The sequence below is a fragment of the Bombina bombina genome, chromosome 11, assembly GCF_027579735.1.
Source record: "Bombina bombina isolate aBomBom1 chromosome 11, aBomBom1.pri, whole genome shotgun sequence".
Taxonomy (NCBI): Eukaryota; Metazoa; Chordata; class Amphibia; order Anura; family Bombinatoridae; genus Bombina; species Bombina bombina.
The window spans coordinates 173,787,315-173,806,841 of NC_069509.1; the positions used below are offsets into that span (position 1 = coordinate 173,787,315).

At 36.4% G+C, this 19,527-nt stretch overlaps 1 protein-coding gene across 1 annotated transcript in view; it reads left to right on the forward strand.

The window, feature by feature from the left end:
* Positions 1-19,527, forward strand: part of SNX29 (sorting nexin 29) — a 1,109,599-nt gene that overhangs the window by 568,601 nt on the left and 521,471 nt on the right. Inside the window, exon 16 of the mRNA XM_053694493.1 lies at positions 15,116-15,232. Within this exon, the coding sequence (XP_053550468.1) occupies positions 15,116-15,232 (117 nt within the window). The remainder of the gene's footprint in view (positions 1-15,115; positions 15,233-19,527) is intronic.

A 19,527-nucleotide genomic window follows, 5' to 3' on the forward strand; every position in this document is an offset into this window, starting at 1 on the left:
CCTGCTAAGGTAAGGGGGAAATTAGACCATCTTTGAAGGTAATTTTCCACTTTAGTGAACAATCCTGCAAAATTATCATCATACCATTTTTTTGGAGATATATTAACATTAATACCCAAATACCTTAAACTTTTAACTTCCTGAAAAGGGCAATCTCCTCTGTAATTTCCCATTTTTTGAATCCATATAATTTCAGATTTTTGCGAGTTTACCTTGTACCCTGAAAAGGAGCCGAAACTATCAAGAATTTTTATAAGTTTTGGGACATTTTCATTTGCATCGCTAATAAAACACCAAGAGGTCGTCCGCATAAAGTGATATTTTGAATTCTTTAGAGCCTACTTTGATACCAGGCATATTATTTCTTAGAACGATTGCTAGCGGTTCTATACATAAATTAAATAGCAACGGCGACAACGGACACCCTTGCCTGGTCCCTTTGTTTAATTGAAAACTCTCTGAAAGTAAACCATTAACTACCAAGGCCGAGAATGGGTTATCTTATAACTTGTGGATGAATTTCAGAAAACAGCCCTTTAAGCCAAAACGTTCTAGAGAGTCAAAAAGGTGCTGCCACTCAATTGCGTTGAACGCTTTTTCGGCATCGATGGCAATCACTACCTTATCGCTGCCTGTATGTGTAGTCTCTGATTCCTGAGCATTATAGTAGTCTACTGTTAGGAGCAGTTTCCTTAAGTTAGTAAAAGACGATCTGCCTTTCATGAACCCTGTTTGGTCAGTGTGAATCAAGTTTGGTAATAGCTTTTGTAATCTTGCTGCGATTATAGAAGTTAAAATTTTATAATCTGAATTGAGCAGAGATATTGGACGATATGTGTCTAGCGTTTCAGGGTCTTTACCTTTTTTTTGGGATTAGAATAATTGTTGATTTTGTGAATTCTTTCGAGAAACTCGCTCCTTCGATATAGTAATAATTAAATAACTCATCTAGGTTTTTTGCAATATTGTTCTGCAGAATTTTATAGTACTCATTTGGCAGCGCGTCTGGCCCTGCAGCTTTATTACAGGCTATATGCTTAATAGCTTTCTCGACTTCTTCCTGCATTATGGGGGTGTTCAAATCTAACAAATCTTCCCCTAACAGATATGGCAGTTTACAGGATTCCCAAAATGCTCTCTTATTGTCTACATCAGTTGCTGAAGAAGAAAAAATACGTTTATAATGTGTTAAAAATTCAGCACTAATATCGTAAATTTGGGTTAGTCTTTTCGTGTCGCTTTTTATCGCCAAAATTGCCCTGGGACCCTTAGCTATTTTGACTAGATTAGAAAGGCATTTGCCCATTTTACCTCCATGTCTGTAATATTTTGCATTGAATTTTAAAACTTCTCTAGCTGCGTTCTGCTGCAAAAATATTTCCCTCTCCTTCTTTGCTTGCTGATATGCACTCCATCTCTCACTCGACAGCTCTCTTAAATAGGCATTGTATGCATTCACTAATTGATTAGAGAGTTGGGTACTGCGCTCATTATTCTGTTTTTTGAGGTGGCATAGGTATGCTTTTATTTCTCCCCTTAGGACAGCTTTAGACGCTTCCCACAGAATCTCCGGATTCTGCACAGAGTTTTGATTATTGAAAATAAATTCTTTCCATTTTTCATTTAGCAAATTTTTAAATTTAGAATTATTAATAAGATATTTTGGAAAGCTAAATGAGACATACAAAGTTTGTATCATATCAGGTTGCATCTGCAGTAAGATGGGAGCGTGGTCTGAGAGAATAATCGTAGAAAGGGATGCCTTTAATGTCTTGCCCACAAGTTTTTTGTCTGTTAGGAAGTAGTCAATTCGTGAAAGTGTTTTATATGTTTTGGATTCACATGTGTATTCTTTTAGATCAGGATTATGCAATCTCTAAATATCTACTAAATTCAAAGTTTTTTTTAATTTTTTTTATAAGGTTTGTCTCAGCTTTATAGTTTATTTTTTTGTTTTTCTCTTTAACTCTATGTAAACGGTCCAAGGGATATTGAGTTATTAAATTTAGGTCACCTGCAATGATCAAGCCCTCATCTACGTATTTTGTTAATTTTCTAGTTAAGCTACTCCAAAACCCTTTATCTCCGTTAATTGGGGCATATATGTTACAGAGAGTATATTTATAATTAGCTATTACTACCTGTACCACAATAAATCTGCCTTCCTCGTCAATATCCTTATATGTAATATTGTAATCTAGATTTCTATGAAATAATATTGCTACACCCCTTTTTCTTTTGGAGCCTGTAGTGGCCACCACTTCGCCCACCCAACCTGTTTTAAGTTTGTAAGCTTCATTGGCCACTAAGTAGGTTTCCTGAAGGAAAGCAATTTGGGCTTTACTAGAGTTTAAGTGTTTTAGAATAGCTTTGCGCTTAATAGGTGTTGTTATACCACGAACATTCCACGAGAGCAAATTAATGTCCTTTATGTTCTAGAGGAGCGAAAAAACAATATCCTGAATAACACTGACGTTGGGGCATGAGAGCGAGGGACGGTGGGGGGAGAGGCGGGAAGCGGTAAAAGGAGAAGAGGAGGAATGGAAGAAAGAGAATTTTTTTTTTTTTTATTTTAAAACCTTTAAGTTTAATATTTCCAGCATCATTTTACTTCAACCTGTGATATTATCTAGGAAAAGATTAGCCTCAGTTTTATTATTCAAAACATGCCAAACTCCTGGCTTTAATACTTTAATTTTAGCTGGATATAGCAGAAAAGCATTGAAGTCTTTCTCTATTAGTTTTGAACAAAAGGGGGCCATTTCTTTTCTGCGATTAGACGTCTCCAATGAGTAATCTTGGAATATTATTATTTTTTTGTCTTTTAATAACATTGTGGCTTTCTTTTTTCTGTAATGACTCAAAATAGATGACTTGTCTTGGAAATGTAAGAATTTGACAATTATAGGTCTACTCATGATAGTACCATCAGGTCTAGTTTTCTCAGGCCCTGTCCTGTGTATTCTTTCAATCATTATTTTAGCTTGCGAAATGGGTAAGTCTAGTAGCGTTGGCAGTGTTTCATCTATGAACTTATTAAGATCACAAAATTCTTGGGTCTCTGGAACACCTAATATTCTCAGATTATTCCTTCTTGAACTATCTTCAAGATCATTGAGTCTATCTTGTAATCTCTTAATAGTAGTGTCATAATATTTAGAATCTTGTTCTCTTGAGTTTATTCTGTCTTCAATTTCTGAAATTCTAGCCTCAGCTTCGTCTAATCTGTTATTAAACTGTCTAACTTCCAAAGATAAGGCTGCTGCGTCTTGTCTAATCAACTCGAGATGGGGTAACATTGAAGTTGAGAATTGCTCAACCAGCTGTTGAACATCTAGGTTTGTCTGAGTTAAAGATTGCTCTTCTATTATACTGTCTTGTGCTAGCGAGGTATTACTTTTCATTTTTGGTTTATCTTTTTTGGGGGGCATTGTGGGTGATTTATTTTTAGCTGAATAAACAAATTTCTCTATAAAAGTGAGAAAAGGAAATAAAAAAAAAAAAGGCAACAATGTGTGGTAAAAAAGATTGTGAACTGTGCCTTGTGGATTGTTATTATTGTGTCAATAATGTTGTGTGAATGTGAAGGGGAGGAGAAAGAGAAAAAAAAAAGAGAAAAAGCTTGTATTCTACAAAGAAGATCCTCAATAAGAGAAATAACGTGCTGTGAGATCTAGTGAGTGTAAAAGTCGTCTAAAGTAGAGAGTTCTGCGTGGAACCCACTAATGATCTGTCAAAAACAAGAACATACAATATCTTCAATTAATTTAACACCTTGAATTCAGTAAAGTATATTTGTACTTATTAGACTTGCTATTTATTTATGAAAAGATTTCTTTTACATGTCTTAAATAGGTACTCTACTGCAATGAGACAGAAAGCACCACTAACCACCTTTGAACAGTGATTAGTTAGTTATTAATTCAATCACCTTTTACAGAGGATTTTCAAACTCCCCTGTTATTATATTAAACTCAAGTGATTAGCAGGGACTAGCACTTAATATAGTAGTTGCAAATAATACAACTTAATACTTAATATGGGGCCTCTAGAACGGAACAACGGGAATAATGTCTGGTCTCTCTTAGATATAAAACCTATAGATATTAGGTACCTCTTTTGTCCCTTTTTTTTATTATAATTTTTTTTTTAAATGACAATACTTTTTTATAGCGTTGTGGACCCCCAATTGGAGAACATTGCAAGAAAGTTTCATCTATCAATTTTAGACACAAAATGGCCAAAGAGACAGAAAATCCTCGACAATGTTAAAGCAGCTTGAGAGACTAATCTCCTCTAATACCATTCAATATCACATTACACACAAAATAGACCTTTAAAAAAGAAAAGGGACTGTTCTTATTATGTAGATAGATATAACGCCTCTTAATATGCAAGTATCTATAATAGCTATGCTACGTTTTAAGAGAGGTGGTTATACTTATAACAATTTACAGACATCATATACATTGGTTTCTACAGCCTTAAACAATTTAGTGAGCTCCTGAACAGGCACCATTCGGTAAAGTGTTAATGCTGCCCTATACCATAAAGAGCAAGAAAAATACTTGTTACCGACTTTCTGTTATTAAATTGCCGTTATTTTCTATATGACAAGATATTATTAAATTGCAACACACTGGTATCGTATGTTCAATGTGAACCAGGACAATAGACAGAAAGCAGTATTATGTTAGCACTAATACTTGAACCAACATTTGCAGAAAAGTAATAAGTCAAAAACATGGCTGAATAGACAACAGCCAGGCCTCCAACACTTTGGGGCTCTCTCCTTTCCCCTTTTCTTTTCCTAGCCAGGATACTTCCCCCGCCTTTAGGTTTGCTTTACTGGGTTATAACACTCCCTGAGGGGGGACTTATATTGAGGAATTCCACCTCACCCCAATCTTTTAGCACCAGTCCAACATGCTCCGTTGTTCACCTGGGGTTTCCAGGGATAATCAAGGGGTAGCTTCACTCACCCTCTATAGTTCCCAGACTAGATTTAACCAATAGTGCGGGCATAACTGTAAATACAACAAGTTCTGGTATTGTGGTGGTCAAAGTGGGGAGAGAGTTTTACGTTTTCCAAAATAGCTTGCAAGTTGATTTTTTTAAAAGCAACCCTAGCTGACTTTACTGGGTTATGTGTGGCTCAGGGGCGGGACTTAGATCGGCAAAGAGACCCTATTTCCATACGATGTGCCTTACAGACCACAGATTTCTTAAATATATTAAGTGAGATAGTCGGTCTTCACCCTCCCTCCTGAGAACCCAAACTTTATTTAGCTAGTGCTGCGTTGTTATACAAGCAGTTGCTTTTGGTAGGCTTGAAATAAAACACCAACTTCAATCCCCTCGCTCAGATTTGAATAAGTGCGTGGTCTTTTATATACAGGAAGTTGTGAGTGACACCGGGTATTGGTCAAAGTTATATACAAGACGAAAAAACCTTGTCCTTGGCCAGAGGACTGGTAACGGCCAGTGTACATTTACCGGACCAAGCACGGGTTTGTGTGCTTTGAACGACTTCCTCGCCACTTCTTCTTCCTAGCCCGAGTGGCTTTGACTCAGACGAATCCTCTCCGCCAAGAGCTCTCGCAGGCGGTGTGCGACCAGGAGCAGACAGGGGCTGTAGGTCGGTCCCAGTGATCTCCGGCAAAAAAATCAGCTTGACTGTAGTTGCTGTGAAGGGCTAATACGGAGCCCGGGGGTAACAAGCCTATGCAAAAACTAGGCTCAGCGGTCTCAAACGCCGACACGCTGCTCTCGCACACTGGATGCGTACGTCAGGACTGCTGACGTCATGTCCGGACCAGTCAGTTCTCTCCTCATTAATGAAAATAAACTACACTTAGGTACATAAAAGAGATAGTAACTAGTTGATTAAAGATGATTAATGTGCATAAAACACATGCGTTAATAGTTATATTTAATTGTTCCAAATCAATTGATTCATGGCGTTTGATTCATCTCACGTCTGTTTATAATCAATTGAATTGCTGTTTCTTGTATTTGTACAATATATTATGTATGAGATCACACTGCTAGATCAATGAATCATAAACCCATAAACATATTTGTGTTTAGTGAAAATAAAATCAAACTCTCTACTTTCAGACTGGGTAGATGAAAGATTATGGGAGGGTGCATGTAAGCTGTACTGTAATCAGTATGTAAGCTGTACTGTAAGCAGTATGTAAGCTGTACTGTAAGCAGTATGCAAGCTGTACTGTAAGCAGTATGCAAGCTGTACTGCAAGCAGTATGTAAGCTGTACTGTAAGCAGTATGTAATCAGTATGTAAGCTGTACTGTAAGCTGTACTGTAATCAGTATGTAAGCTGTACTGTAATCAGTATGTAAGCAGTATGTAAGCTGTACTGTAAGCAGTATGCAAGCTGTACTGTAAGCAGTATGCAAGCTGTACTGTAAGCAGTATGTAAGCTGTAATGTAAGCAGTATGTAAGCTGTACTGCAAGCAGTATGTAAGCTGTACTGTAATCAGTATGTAAGCTGTACTGTAAGCAGTATGTAATTAGTATGTAAGCTGTACTGTAAGCAGTATGCAAGCTGTACTGTAAGCAGTATGTAAGCTGTAATGTAAGCAGCATGTAAGCTGTACTGCAAGCAGTATGTAAGCTGTACTGTAAGCAGTATGTAATCAGTATGTAAGCTGTACTGTAAGCAGTATGTAAGCTGTACTGTAATCAGTATGTAAGCTGTACTGTAAGCAGTATGTAAGCAGTGTGAAGCTGTACTGTAAGTAGTATGTAAGCTGTACTGTAAGCAGTACTGTAAACAGTATGTAATCAGTATGTAAGCTGTACTGTAAGCAGTACTGTAAACAGTATGTAATCAGTATGTAATCAGTATGTAAGCTGTACTGTAAGCAGTATGTAAGCTGTAGTGTAAGCAGTATGTAAGCTGAACTGTAATCAGTATGTAAGCTGTACTGTAAGCAGTATGTAATCAGTATGTAAGCTGTACTGTAAGCTGTACTGTAAGCAGTATGTAAGCAGTACTGTAAGCTGTACTGTAAGCAGTATGTAAGCTGTACTGTAAGCAGTATGTAAGCTGAACTGTAATCAGTATGTAAACTGTACTGTAAGCAGTATATAAGCTGTACTGTAAGCAGTATATAAGCTGTACTGTAAGCAGTATGTAAGCTGTACTGTAATCAGTATGTAAGCTGTACTGTAATCAGTATGTAATCAGTATGTTAGCTGTACTGTAAGCTGTACTGTAAGCTGTACTGTATGCAGTATGTAAGCAGTGTGTAAGCTGTACTGTAAGCAGTGTGTAAGCTGTACTGTAAGCAGTATGTAAGCTGTAATGTAATCAGTATGTAAGCTGTACTGTAAGCAGTATGTAAGTAGTATGTAAGCTGTACTGTAACTAGTATGTAAGCTGTACTGTAATCAGTATGTAAGCTGTACTGTAAGCAGTATGTAAGCTGTACTGTAAGCTGTATGTAAGCTGTAATGTAAGCTGTAATGTAAGCTGTATGTAAGCAGTATGTAAGCAGTATGTAAGCAGTATGTAAGCAGTATGTAAGCTGTATGTAAGCTGTAATGTAAGCTGTAATGTAAGCTGTACTATAAGCAGTATGTAAGCTGTACTGCAAGCAGTATGTAAGCAGTATGTAAGCTGTAATGTAAGCTGTACTGTAAGCTGTATGTAAGCTGTACTGTAAGCTGTATGTAAGCTGTATGTAAGCAGTATGTAATCAGTTTGTAAGCTGTACGTAAGCTGTAATGTAAGCTGTAATGTAAGCAGTATGTAAGCTGTACTGTAAGCTGTAATGTAAGCAGTATGTAAGCTGTAATGTAAGCAGTATGTAAGCTGTACTGTAAGCTGTATGTAAGCTGTACTGTAAGCTGTATGTAAGCTGTAATGTAAGCAGTATGTAAGCTGTACTGTATGCAGTATGTAAGATGTACTGTAAGCAGTATGTGAGCAGTATGTTAGCTGCACTGTAAGCAGTATGTAAGCTGCACTGTAAGCAGTATGTAAGCTGCACTGTAAGCAGTATGTAAGCTGCACTGTAAGCAGTATATAAGTTGTACTGTAAGCTGTACTGTAAACTGTAATGTAAGTAGTATGTAAGATGTAATGTGAGCAGTATGTGAGCAGTATGTAAGCTGTAATGTGAGCAGTATGTGAGCAGTATGTAAGCTGTAATGTGAGCAGTATGTGAGCAGTATGTAAGCTGTACTGTAAACTGTAATGTAAGCAGTATGCAAGCTGTACCGTAAGCAGTATGTGAGCAGTATGTAAGCTGTACTGTAAGCTATATTGTAAGCAGTATGTAAGCTGTACTGCAAGCTGTACCATAAGCAGTATGTAAGCTGTACTGTAAGCAGTATGTAAGCTGTACTGCAAGCTGTACCGTAAGCAGTATGTAAGCAGTATGTAAGCAGTATATAGGCTGTACTGCAAGCTGTACCGTAAGCAGTATGTAAGCAGTATGTAGGCTGTACTGCAAGCTGTACCATAATCAGTATGTAAGCAGTATGTAAGCTGTACCATATGCAGTATGTAAGCAGTATGTAAGCTGTACTGTAAGCAGTATGTAAGCAGTATGTAGGCTGTACTGCAAGCTGTACTGTAAGCAGTATGTAGGCTGTACTGCAAGCTGTACCGTAAGCAGTATGTGAGCAGTATGTAAGCTGTACTGTACAGAAAGCAGTTCATTCAATGAATAGTTCTAATGTTGACCAACATTTATGTATCATTAGAGGTGTTGGCTTGCTGCCTGGGAGCTCAGTTAGCCAATAACAAAATGTCAGGTTTGGTCCAAATACACTAAATCATCACACTAATTACATAAAGTTAAAGGTCATAATTTCTTTGTTTAATTTTCTGCTTCCAACTGTCTTAAAATGATTTGTTTGCTATCACACAATATCCAATATTCTGCATGATACTCAAATGGACAGGAAACCCTTTTTATGATTCAGATAGAGCATGTCATTTTACACAACATTTTTGTTGAAGTGGCAGTATTGCACTACTGGCAGTGAGCTTAAATCATTGGGTCAGGCAATTACAAGATGCATATATATGTGGAGCAACCAATCAGCAGCTAGCTCACAGTAGTAAATTACTGTTCTGAACCTACCTAGGTATGCTTTTCAGTATTCTCTAGCTTGTAGAGAAATTGCAGTTCAGACTTCACAGGGGCTGATCTCACAGAATAGTAAAAAGAAAAAGGGCAGAACTCTCCAGCAATGTTAGATCTCTCATTTATGTATGTGAAGAAGAGACAAGCCCAGTGCAATATAGCACTGCATGATATGAGAGTTTTGTTACACTTGCTCTTTGTGCTTTGTATTTTATATTATTTTACATTTCAGTGGTATTGCTTTTAAATGGACACTGAACCCACATTTTTTCTTTCGTGATTCAGATAGACCATGCAATTTTAAGCAACTTTCTAATTTACTCCTATTATCATTTTTTCTTCGTTCTCTTGCTATCTTTATTTAAAAAAAAAGGCATCTAAGCTTTTTTTTTAGTTCAGCACCCTGGACAGCACTTTTTTTATTGGTGGATGAATTTATCCACCAATCAGCAAGAACAACCCAGGTTGTTCACCAAAAATAGGCCAGCATCTAAACTTACATTCTTGCATTTCAAATAAAGATACCAAGAAAATGAAGAAAATTTGATAATAGGAGTAAATTAGAAAGGTGCTTAAAATTTCATGCTCTATCTGAATCACAAAAGAAAAAAAATTGAGTTCAGTGTCCCTTTAAGCTTTGCACTTTCTCATTTATATTTTAATACCTTTTACATTTTCATCTAGCAGTGATTTTACAGATTCGGATTATGTTTTGAAAGTTTCTGCATTACTTTAACAAATTAGAATCATACTTTGTACATTTCTCTGTAGCTTTTACAAATCACATTGCACATTGAATTTGCTGTATTGCAAATTAAAACTGACAGTTTCAGAAAGTGGGAGGGACAGGGAAGTTCCCTAGGCTGAATAGGGTGTTCCCAGTGAATGTCTGAAGCTCTCTCACAAGTGTTGTGACATTTTGTAAGCATTTTAAACAAGCTGGTCTGACTGATTTTTCTTGCCACCTGTATGCAGGTGAAGTTTGCTCAAACTTCACAATACACGTATTTTAATAACAGAAAAGTAATATATATTAAAATATAGACAAAAGCAAGTTAAATTGTAGTGAAAACATTTCAGTTTAATTTGTAGTTGATGCAAACAGAGCCTTTATATAAGCCCCAGGTGTCCTCCAGTTACCTTCTCTCTCCCATGTGATATTTATATCCCAGAGAGGTTCATTACTTTCTATGGAAGGCACCTCTCATCTAACTGGGACTTCCAGGTTCCTCCCCTTTTCTTAGAAAATTCAGTGAGTTCAACCTCTGTGAAGTCTGCTCTGTAATCTCTCTCCAAACTAGAGAATGTTTGATTATCTGGCCCATAGAAAGTAATGACGCTCTCTGGGAAACTGACAGTTTTTCAATTTAAATAGAGAAAATACAAAGTGCATTCTAATTTGTAAAAGAAACACTTAAATATACAAAGTATGAGCCTATGCTACACCACTGCAGGCACTCACTGGGATTTATACGGCTAGATTACAAGTTTTGCGTTAGAGGCTATTCGGTGCCAACGAGCAGTTTTGTCTCACTGCTCACTTACATACAGCACTGCTATTACGAGTTTTCTGAAACCCGTTGTTAAAAGGCAAGAAGTGAGCATTGAGCAAAATTTTGCTCATTACCGCACTTCAATACCAGCGCTGCTTAAGTCAGCGGTGAGCTGGTGTAACGTGCTCATGCACGATTTCCCCATAGGAATCAACGGGGAGAGCCGGCTGAAAAAAAGTCTAACACTTGCCAAAAAGCAGCGTAAAACTCCCTAACGCAGCCCCATTGATTCCTATGGGGAAATAAGTTATGTCTACACCTAACACCCTACCATGAGCCCCAAGTCTAAACACCTCTAATCTTACACTTATTAACCCCTAATCTGCCGCCCCCGACATCCCAGACACCTACATTATACTTATTAACCCCTAATCTGCCGCTCCGGACACCGCCGCTAACTACATTATAGTTATGAACACCTAATCTGCTGCCCCCAACATCGCCGACACCTACATTATATTTATATTTATTAACCCCTAATCTGCCGGCCCTAACATCGCCCCCACCTACCTACATTTATTAACCCCTAATCTGCCGCCCCCAACGTCGCCGCCACTATACTAAATGTATTAACCTCTAAACCTAAGTCTAACCCTAACACCCTCTAACTTAAATATAATTACAATAAATCTAAATAAAATTACTATAATTAACTACATTATTCCTATTTAAAACTAAATACTTACCTATAAAATAAACCCTAAGCTAGCTACAATATAACTAATAGTTACATTGTAGCTATCTAAGGGTTTATTTTTATTTTACAGGCAAGTTTGTATTTATTTTAACTAGGTAGAATAGTTATTAAATAGTTGTTAACTATTTAATAGCTACCTAGTTAAAATAAATACAAAAGTACCTGTAAAATAAAACCTAATCTAAGTTACAATTACACCTAACACTACACTATAATTAAATTAATTAACCAAATTATATTCAATTACCTAAATTAAATTAAATTAGCTAAAGTACAAAAAAACAACAACACTAAATTACAACCCCCCCCAACAGTACAACCCACCAACCACACAACCAACCCCCCAAATAAAAACCTATATAAAAAACCTAAGCATACGCTCTCGGCATTTATCAAGGCACCAGCAGTTCTTGTGAACTGCTGGTGCAATACCGCCCCCTGCAGATTCGCTAGCAGGTGGTGTAGATCAACCCGATCGTATTTGATCGGTTGATTTCTGTCCCCCGCCTCAGGGCAGGCCGACAGGTTATGGAGCAGCAGTCTTTATAAATATGCCCCTAATTATATTTGTATATAGTATTTTCAATTATTTGACGAGTCAGGAGAAATGTTAACATTGTGGTCCCATAAAAAAAAAACACATGTGGCAAATCAGTTCCTGGGATGTGGTTGTGCACCTTTGGGGCAAGGTAGAGTGCGAGTTTTCAGTCTGGGGGTGGGGTTTGGGCTTCTCTGGCTCACAGCATTTCTGGATACATTTATGATGTTAATAAAAAGGGGGGCATCAGGAGGGACAAAGGACAGAGCATATAGACCATAACAATTCTGTAAAACGTGCAATAGTTGAGAATAGCTTTTAATTTTATTTCATCAGCTAGCCAGTCATTTTGTGGCTATGCTGTGCTTTACTTCATAATATAAATAAATATATATAATTTTTTCTTTGTAATAGTCTTTTATTGGGGTTATACAACAAAGAAAACAAGTAGTAGAGGACAAATGGCATACATGACCAACAGTAGTTAAAAAAGATAACAGTGAAAAACTATACAATGACTAAATTCATATTCAAGATGACTGTAAAAGAAATGTGTACGACTGACACCCCTTTTTACAATTATTTATATTGAGTGCCTATTTCCCATTCCAATGTTCTTTACATAGCAGTATATGTTCTATTTATTCATAAATACATATTTCTACATATATCTAATGTTTTTTTGGTACAATAGATATATCTTTATATATAGATGATTATATATAGGTATAGATATATAGGAATATCCATTTAAAAATACATAGAACATATTCCCCTATGTGCAGAACATTGAAATGTCAAATATTTACAGTAAATACACAGTAACACTTTATTAAATATAAATATTGCATAACTATATGCTTTAACATGTTTTCATCTACGCCTAGGCTTAAGTTCCTGCCTTTTCAAATAAAGATAGCAAGAGAACAAAGAAAATGTGATAATAGGACTAAATTAGAAAGTTGCTTAAATTTGCTGCTCTATCTAAATAATGAAAGAAAAAATTTGGGGTTCATATCTGTTAAAGTTATAGGAAAAGGGAACAAAAGGATTAAATTGTATTATTTAACATTGTTTATGGAATTCAATTTTGTGTTTTAAAGGGACATAAATGTGCAAAAAAAAGCTCTAATATGTTAGAATATTTTATTATTGCACTATTGCTTGCATAAAACTGTGTATTTAACTCCCTGCAAAGGGATTAAACACATAGGTAAAGTCAACTCCAGAGCAGCAATGCACTGCTGGGAGCTAGCTGAACACATCTGCTTTTCAGTGAAGGATACAAAGAGAACAAAATCAATCTAATAATATATGTATATTTAACAGTTTCTTAAACTCATGCTCCATATCAATCATGAAAGTTTAATTTTGACTTTTGTATCATTTGAAAACCCCTTTAAAAATGATCACAAAACCTTCCCATAAAATGTGTGAGCAATATTGGTCAGTAAAGATTTTTTCAAGGAGATGTCTAACGCTGGTAATATGAAATTGATTTTTCCCAAAGAGCAGCCAGTGATCACAAATTCATTAAAAGTAATTTTAGTGCAAGTTCTATAGCGTAGCATTCTGTGATATTAAACACTCTCATTTTTCTAACACCACAGCATCAATTTTGTCAGATGTTGGCTGTCCTGAAATTGATGTAACTTTAAAGAAACTGCTATTTTCTAACATTAAATGAAGAGAAAATATAAACTGTTCTTAAAAACATGCTCATGAAACCCACACTGGTTTAGAAACACAGTCATTCTTTATATATATTTTATTGTATAAAAGTATATCTGGTACCTATGGGCATTCTGGTGAATGTTGAGTGTGTCCAAATCAGTGATGATCTTCTAACAAAAATGTTATATATTGTGTGCCTTTCTTTTTAGTTTTAAAGGGCTTAAAAATATATTTTTTCCTATTCCATAGTATATACAAACAATTAATGATACATTACTAACATATATCATTAATCCATAAGACAACTGTGTAGTGTGTGTACATAGCAGCCAATTATGTTGCAATTTGCAGTTTGCAGGACAAATTGTGAGCTCAGGTTGACTCTAATCCCTCCAGTTATAACTAAAAATCTGCTCTATGCGCCAGGTCACAAATTTAATTTTTAAAATGTTGCTACTGGTTTATTCATTGCAGGTGCTAATACGGAGCTGGAAATAGGGTATTTACTTTAACAGACATGAAATGAACAAACCAGAACTGACAAGCAGATACTTTATTTTGAAGCTGTTTAATTTTATTCTGAAATGGTTAAAGGGACATGAAACACAACATTTCTCTTTCTTGATTCATATAGAGCATGCGCTCATTTTGGAGCATGCACTTTTAAATAATTTCCCAATTTACTTCTGTTATTAAATGTGCTTTTTTCCTTTATCATTTGTTGAAGGAGCAGCAATCCACTACTGAGAGCTAGCTGAGCACATCGGGTGAGCCAATGACATGAGACATGTATGTGCAGCTACTACTCAGCAGCTAGCTTCCAGTAGTGCATTGCTGCTTGTGAGCCTGCCAGTACCTAGGTATGATTTTTAACAAAGGATACAAAGAGAGCAAAGCAAATAAGAAAAAGCAGTAAATTGGATAGTTGTTTAAAGTTGCATGTTCTATCTGAATCATAAAAGTGTAACTTTTTCTTTACTGTGCCATCAAAATAAACAATTGGTGCTCTTGCAAATGGATAACATTCTGGCAAAATTGCTGCCATATAGTGCTCCCGAAATGGGCCGGCTCCTAAACAAATGTCCCTTCTTTTCAACAAAAGATACCAAGAGAATAAAGAAAAATTGATAATAGAAGTAAATTAGAAAGTTGTTTAAAATCTCATGTTCTATCTGAAGACTTTGGGTTTCATGTCCCTTTAATTTTGGCTTACTATTTTTAAAGCATAACCTCACAAAATTACAAAAAAATATTGTACTGTAAAATTTACATTTGAGCAAAGTAAGCGTCTAAATGTGCGCATCAAACTGATTGACTTAGGTATCATCAAGCGCAGAGATTTACATTCCAACAAGCTTCTGGTTTAATCCGTACTAAAAATATGACTTCTATTTATACAGTGCACAGATTTTCTGCTGCTTAAAGCTGGTTTGACAGTGTACCGAGTGCATCTTAATAAGACCAAGATTACAGATTAATACATTTTTTTTCTGAATGTATTTAAAAAATATGATTTCATCATTTGCAGGTTGCAGAAATGCACGGAGAACTCATGGAATTTAACGAGAGACTGCACCGAACGCTTATTGCCAAAGAAATTCTTGTGTCCCAAATGAGGCAGGAACTTATTGATCTACGCGGACCGGTAAGTATAGATTTATATGTGAAATTTATTTACCGATCTTACACAAACATTTTATAAAATAATTTTGTTTTCAGTGTAAGAAAAAAATGGACTGGCTTGTGCCAATTAAAGTCCAAATGAAATCATGATTCAGATAGACCACGCCACTGAAGCCAGACAACACTTGGATTAAAGCAGGGATGTCCAAACTTTGCTCTCCAGAGGTTTTGGAACTACATTTCCCATGATGCTCAGCTAGATAAAATGCTGGCTGAGCATCATCGGAAATGTAGTTCCAAAACCTCTGGAGAGCAAAGTTTGGACACCCCTGGATTAAAGGGACACAAAAAGCAGGAATTTAAGCGTAGGAGCCGGACCATTTTTTTGGCTCAGCACATGGGTAGTATTTGCTGATTGGTGTTTAAATGTAGCCACCAATCAGCAAGTGCTACCCAGGTGCTGAACCAAAAATGGTCTGGCTCCTTTGCTTACATTCCTGCTTTTTCAAATAAAGATAGCAAGAGAATGAAGAAAAATTGATAATAGGAGTAAATTAGAAAGTTGCTTAAAATTGCTGCTCTATCTGAATCATGAAAGAAAAAAAAAAAGGGTTTTGTATAAGAAAATAATTAATATAGAAACATAGAATTTGACGGTAGATAAGAACCAACAAGGCCCATCAAGTCTACCCATATTACACGTTACTTTTTTCTTAGAATAGCGTTATGCCTGCCCCAGGCATTCTTTATTATTTTACAGTCTTTGTGTTTACTTCCTTTATTGGAAGTTTATTCCATGAACCCACAACCCTTCCTGTAAATAAATGTTTCCTCACATTTCTCCTAATTCTGATACTCTCTAATTTAAGATTATGACCCAATGTCTTTTTTGGGGGGGAAAGGCTTTTAGCTTCCACTTTATTAAGTCTCTTTATATATTTGAAAGTTTCTATCATGTCACCTCTTTCCCTTCGCTCAACTTCACATATTTATGTCATACAGTCTTTCTTTGTACGTTTTATATTTTAGACCATGTACCATTTAGTAGTCTCCTTTGGACAGTTTCTAGTTTATTTATATCTTTCTGAAGATGTGGTCAGAACACCACTAGTAACTGACCCCTCATTTGAATGTACTCCATTAACTGAAAACTTCTGCCTTCTATCCTTGAGCCAGCATGCTACCCACTTAACAATCTTAGCATCTACTTCAAGGCAATACATTTTGTGAATAAGTTTGTTGTGTGAGACAGTGTCAAATGCTTTGCTAAAATCTAGATATGCAATATTTACGGCTGCTCCCTGGTTTATTAATTTAGTTATATGGTCAAAGAAATCAATTAGATTAGTCTGACTGACATGATCGTCCGGCAGTGAAACCATGCTGTCCTTTGTCTTCTATGTTGTTTGTCTGAAGGTAAGACACAAGTCTATCCTTTAAAAGAGATTCCATAAATTTCCCTAAAATTGAGGTCAAACTGACTGGCATATAGTTAGCAGAATCTTCCCTACTACCATTTTTATGAAGAGCGGCTAAATTGAAAATTCCAGTATTTTGGAACATATACAGAGATAGAATGCTGGTGTATGTGGCAGTAATTTGTTAAAAACTGAAATTTGGTGTGAATCTGGGCCAAGTGTAACAAAAGTGGTGACATAAGTCCCAGTAAAACTTCCACATGCCCATTGAAGGGACAGTAAAGTCAGAACTGACAAGGCAATCACAGAGGTAAAAAGTGTATTAATATAACCTCGTTGGTTATGCAAAACTGGGGAATGGGTAATAAAGGGATTAGCTATATTTTTATACAATAACAATTCTGGAGTAGACTGTCCCTTTAACTTTGTTTCATTAAGTAGTAAGTATGCTGAATAAACTTAAAGGGACAGTCTATTCCAGAATTTTTATTGTTTATTTCATTTTTTACCTCTTTGATTATCTTGTATCTAAGCCTCTGCAGACAGCCCCCTTATTTCAGTTCTTTTGACAGACTTACATTTTATCCAATCAGTGCTGACTCATAAATAACTCTACTGGAGTGATCACAATGTGATCTATATGGCACACTTGAACTAGAGCTGTGTAGCTGTGAAAAGCTGTCAAAAATGCACTGAGATAAGAGGCGGCCTTCAAGGGCTTAGAAATTAGCATATGAGTCTACCTAGGTTTAGCTTTCAACAAAGAATACTAAGAAGAAAGCAAATTTGATGATAAAAGTAAATTGGAAAGTTGTTTAAAGCTGCATTCCCTATCTGAATTATGAAGGTTTAATTTAACTAGACTGTCCCTTTTATATAAGGTTTATTAAAAAGCAAGAAGCATTTTCTGACTAATCCGGTAACTACAGCACTGATAGGACAGGATTTATTAACAGCAACAGGGTATACAGGCATTTACATTTTGCATTGAGCTTATCTCCATAGCAAGGGATGTTTAGGGCTGTAGTCACCCTAATAGTAGTGAGGGGAAAAAAGACATGGGCTAATGGGCAGCAACACTTTGCTTATGAGTCCAAAACGTATTCCTGGAAAAGTGTTTTTCTTTTTTCTCTGCATTGTTTGTGTTTCATAATGGACTGACATTAAGGTCAGAGTCAGATTTAAATATCTTTCCCAACATTTCTTGGAGGATGTCCAGGACAGGGAAGTTAGGGGGACTTTAATAGGGGTGGGACCCTTGCAGGAGGGGCAAGAAAGTGGGGTATGCTGAAGGCAATGTATAAGGACTTGGTATGTTGACTGGAACTCAGATTGCAGAGAAGGTTTACTCTTGCAGTTGCCACTCAATATAAGGATCACTAGGGGTCACAATTCCAAACACGAGTGAGCCAAGGAACGGGGGGCTGAGATAGCAACGTCAGTACCCAGGCTACTGTCAGGCACCGGAACAGACAGCAGATAAAATTAAGATGCAGTTAGAGGAGTCAGTAGTCAGGTTATGGTCATGTACTGGAACATAAAGGTAGCGGAGGCAGTAGCCAGACTATGGTCAGGCACCGGAACAGACAGCAGATAAAAGTAACAGGCAGGTAGTGGACTCAAAAATGGACCAGGCTATGGTCAGGTACCGTAACAGACATTAGATTCCACGAGAAGATGTTGGTGGTCCGTGACACCATCAAGCAGGAATTAATCTCCTCTGACGGTGTCACCCCCGTCGTGATGCAACTCCTTACAGTGCCTGGCTGGACATCAGTGAAAACCGACTGAGGACGAGTTAAATTACAATCTCCCTACGCACGTTGCGTAGTACTGCACAACTTGCGTAGCTAGATTGTACTTTTAACTCCTCCTGTCTGGCGCGTTGCTCAGAGGAATATGCTTCTATTCTAAAGCCAGCAGAGGTTGGTATAGTCTTGGCTTGAAATAGTGGAATTATAGTATATATAAAAAAAAAAAATCTTAAAAAAAATTTTCTCTCTTATATTTCATTTATTTTCTTCCCTTTACCTGTCTCTTTGTAGTAGTTTTCCTAATTCCTTCAGATGGACTTACATCACTGTTTGTCTTCCTCCCCTCCATCTTCTTTTTTTTTAAATTAAAAATGAATTATTTTTCATTCTAATAATGTTTCCACGCACAAAGCCATTCCACCTGAATTCCAGTAATTCCTCTCCAGCAGATCAGCCATATCCCACCAGTATTATAGTAATTGCCAGTAACATCAGTCGTGGTTAGCTCACATCCATATTAAGAGCTTTCGGATATAAACTTAATTTATGACTCCAATGTCTGTCCATGATCATAAGTAGTTTTGAATAATTCCTAACTGGGGAGGTAACTTGGCAGTCTTGTGGTCCTTTTAAACATAATAATTTTTTTTACCAATTTCTGCCTCTCTGTTTCCAGCTCAAAAGTTGGCACTTACCCTTCATCAGTCAGGTGAAGAATTCTCTCAGTTCTGTCATTCAGTTAGTTAATTCCAAAAAAATAATTCTTTAAAATGTTTAAATACATACATAATGTATGGTTATACTAGTTATGTGCAGTATGTGTGTGTATATAATTATATATATATATATATATATATATATATATATATATATATATACATACATACACACAAATTATAGAGGTTTGTACCTTTAAAAAAAAAAAAATCATGTTAGTGGTCCACGGGATTTAAAATTGTGAGTTTAGTGGTCCCTGAGGTCCGTAAAGGTGGGCGACCCCTGGATTAAAGAAACAGGCAGATAGCAGACTCAGTAGCCGGTCTATGGTCAGGTACCATAACACACATCATATAAAAGGAACAGGCAGGTAGCAGACTCAGTATCCAGGCTATGGTCAGGTACCGTAACACACATCATATAAAAGG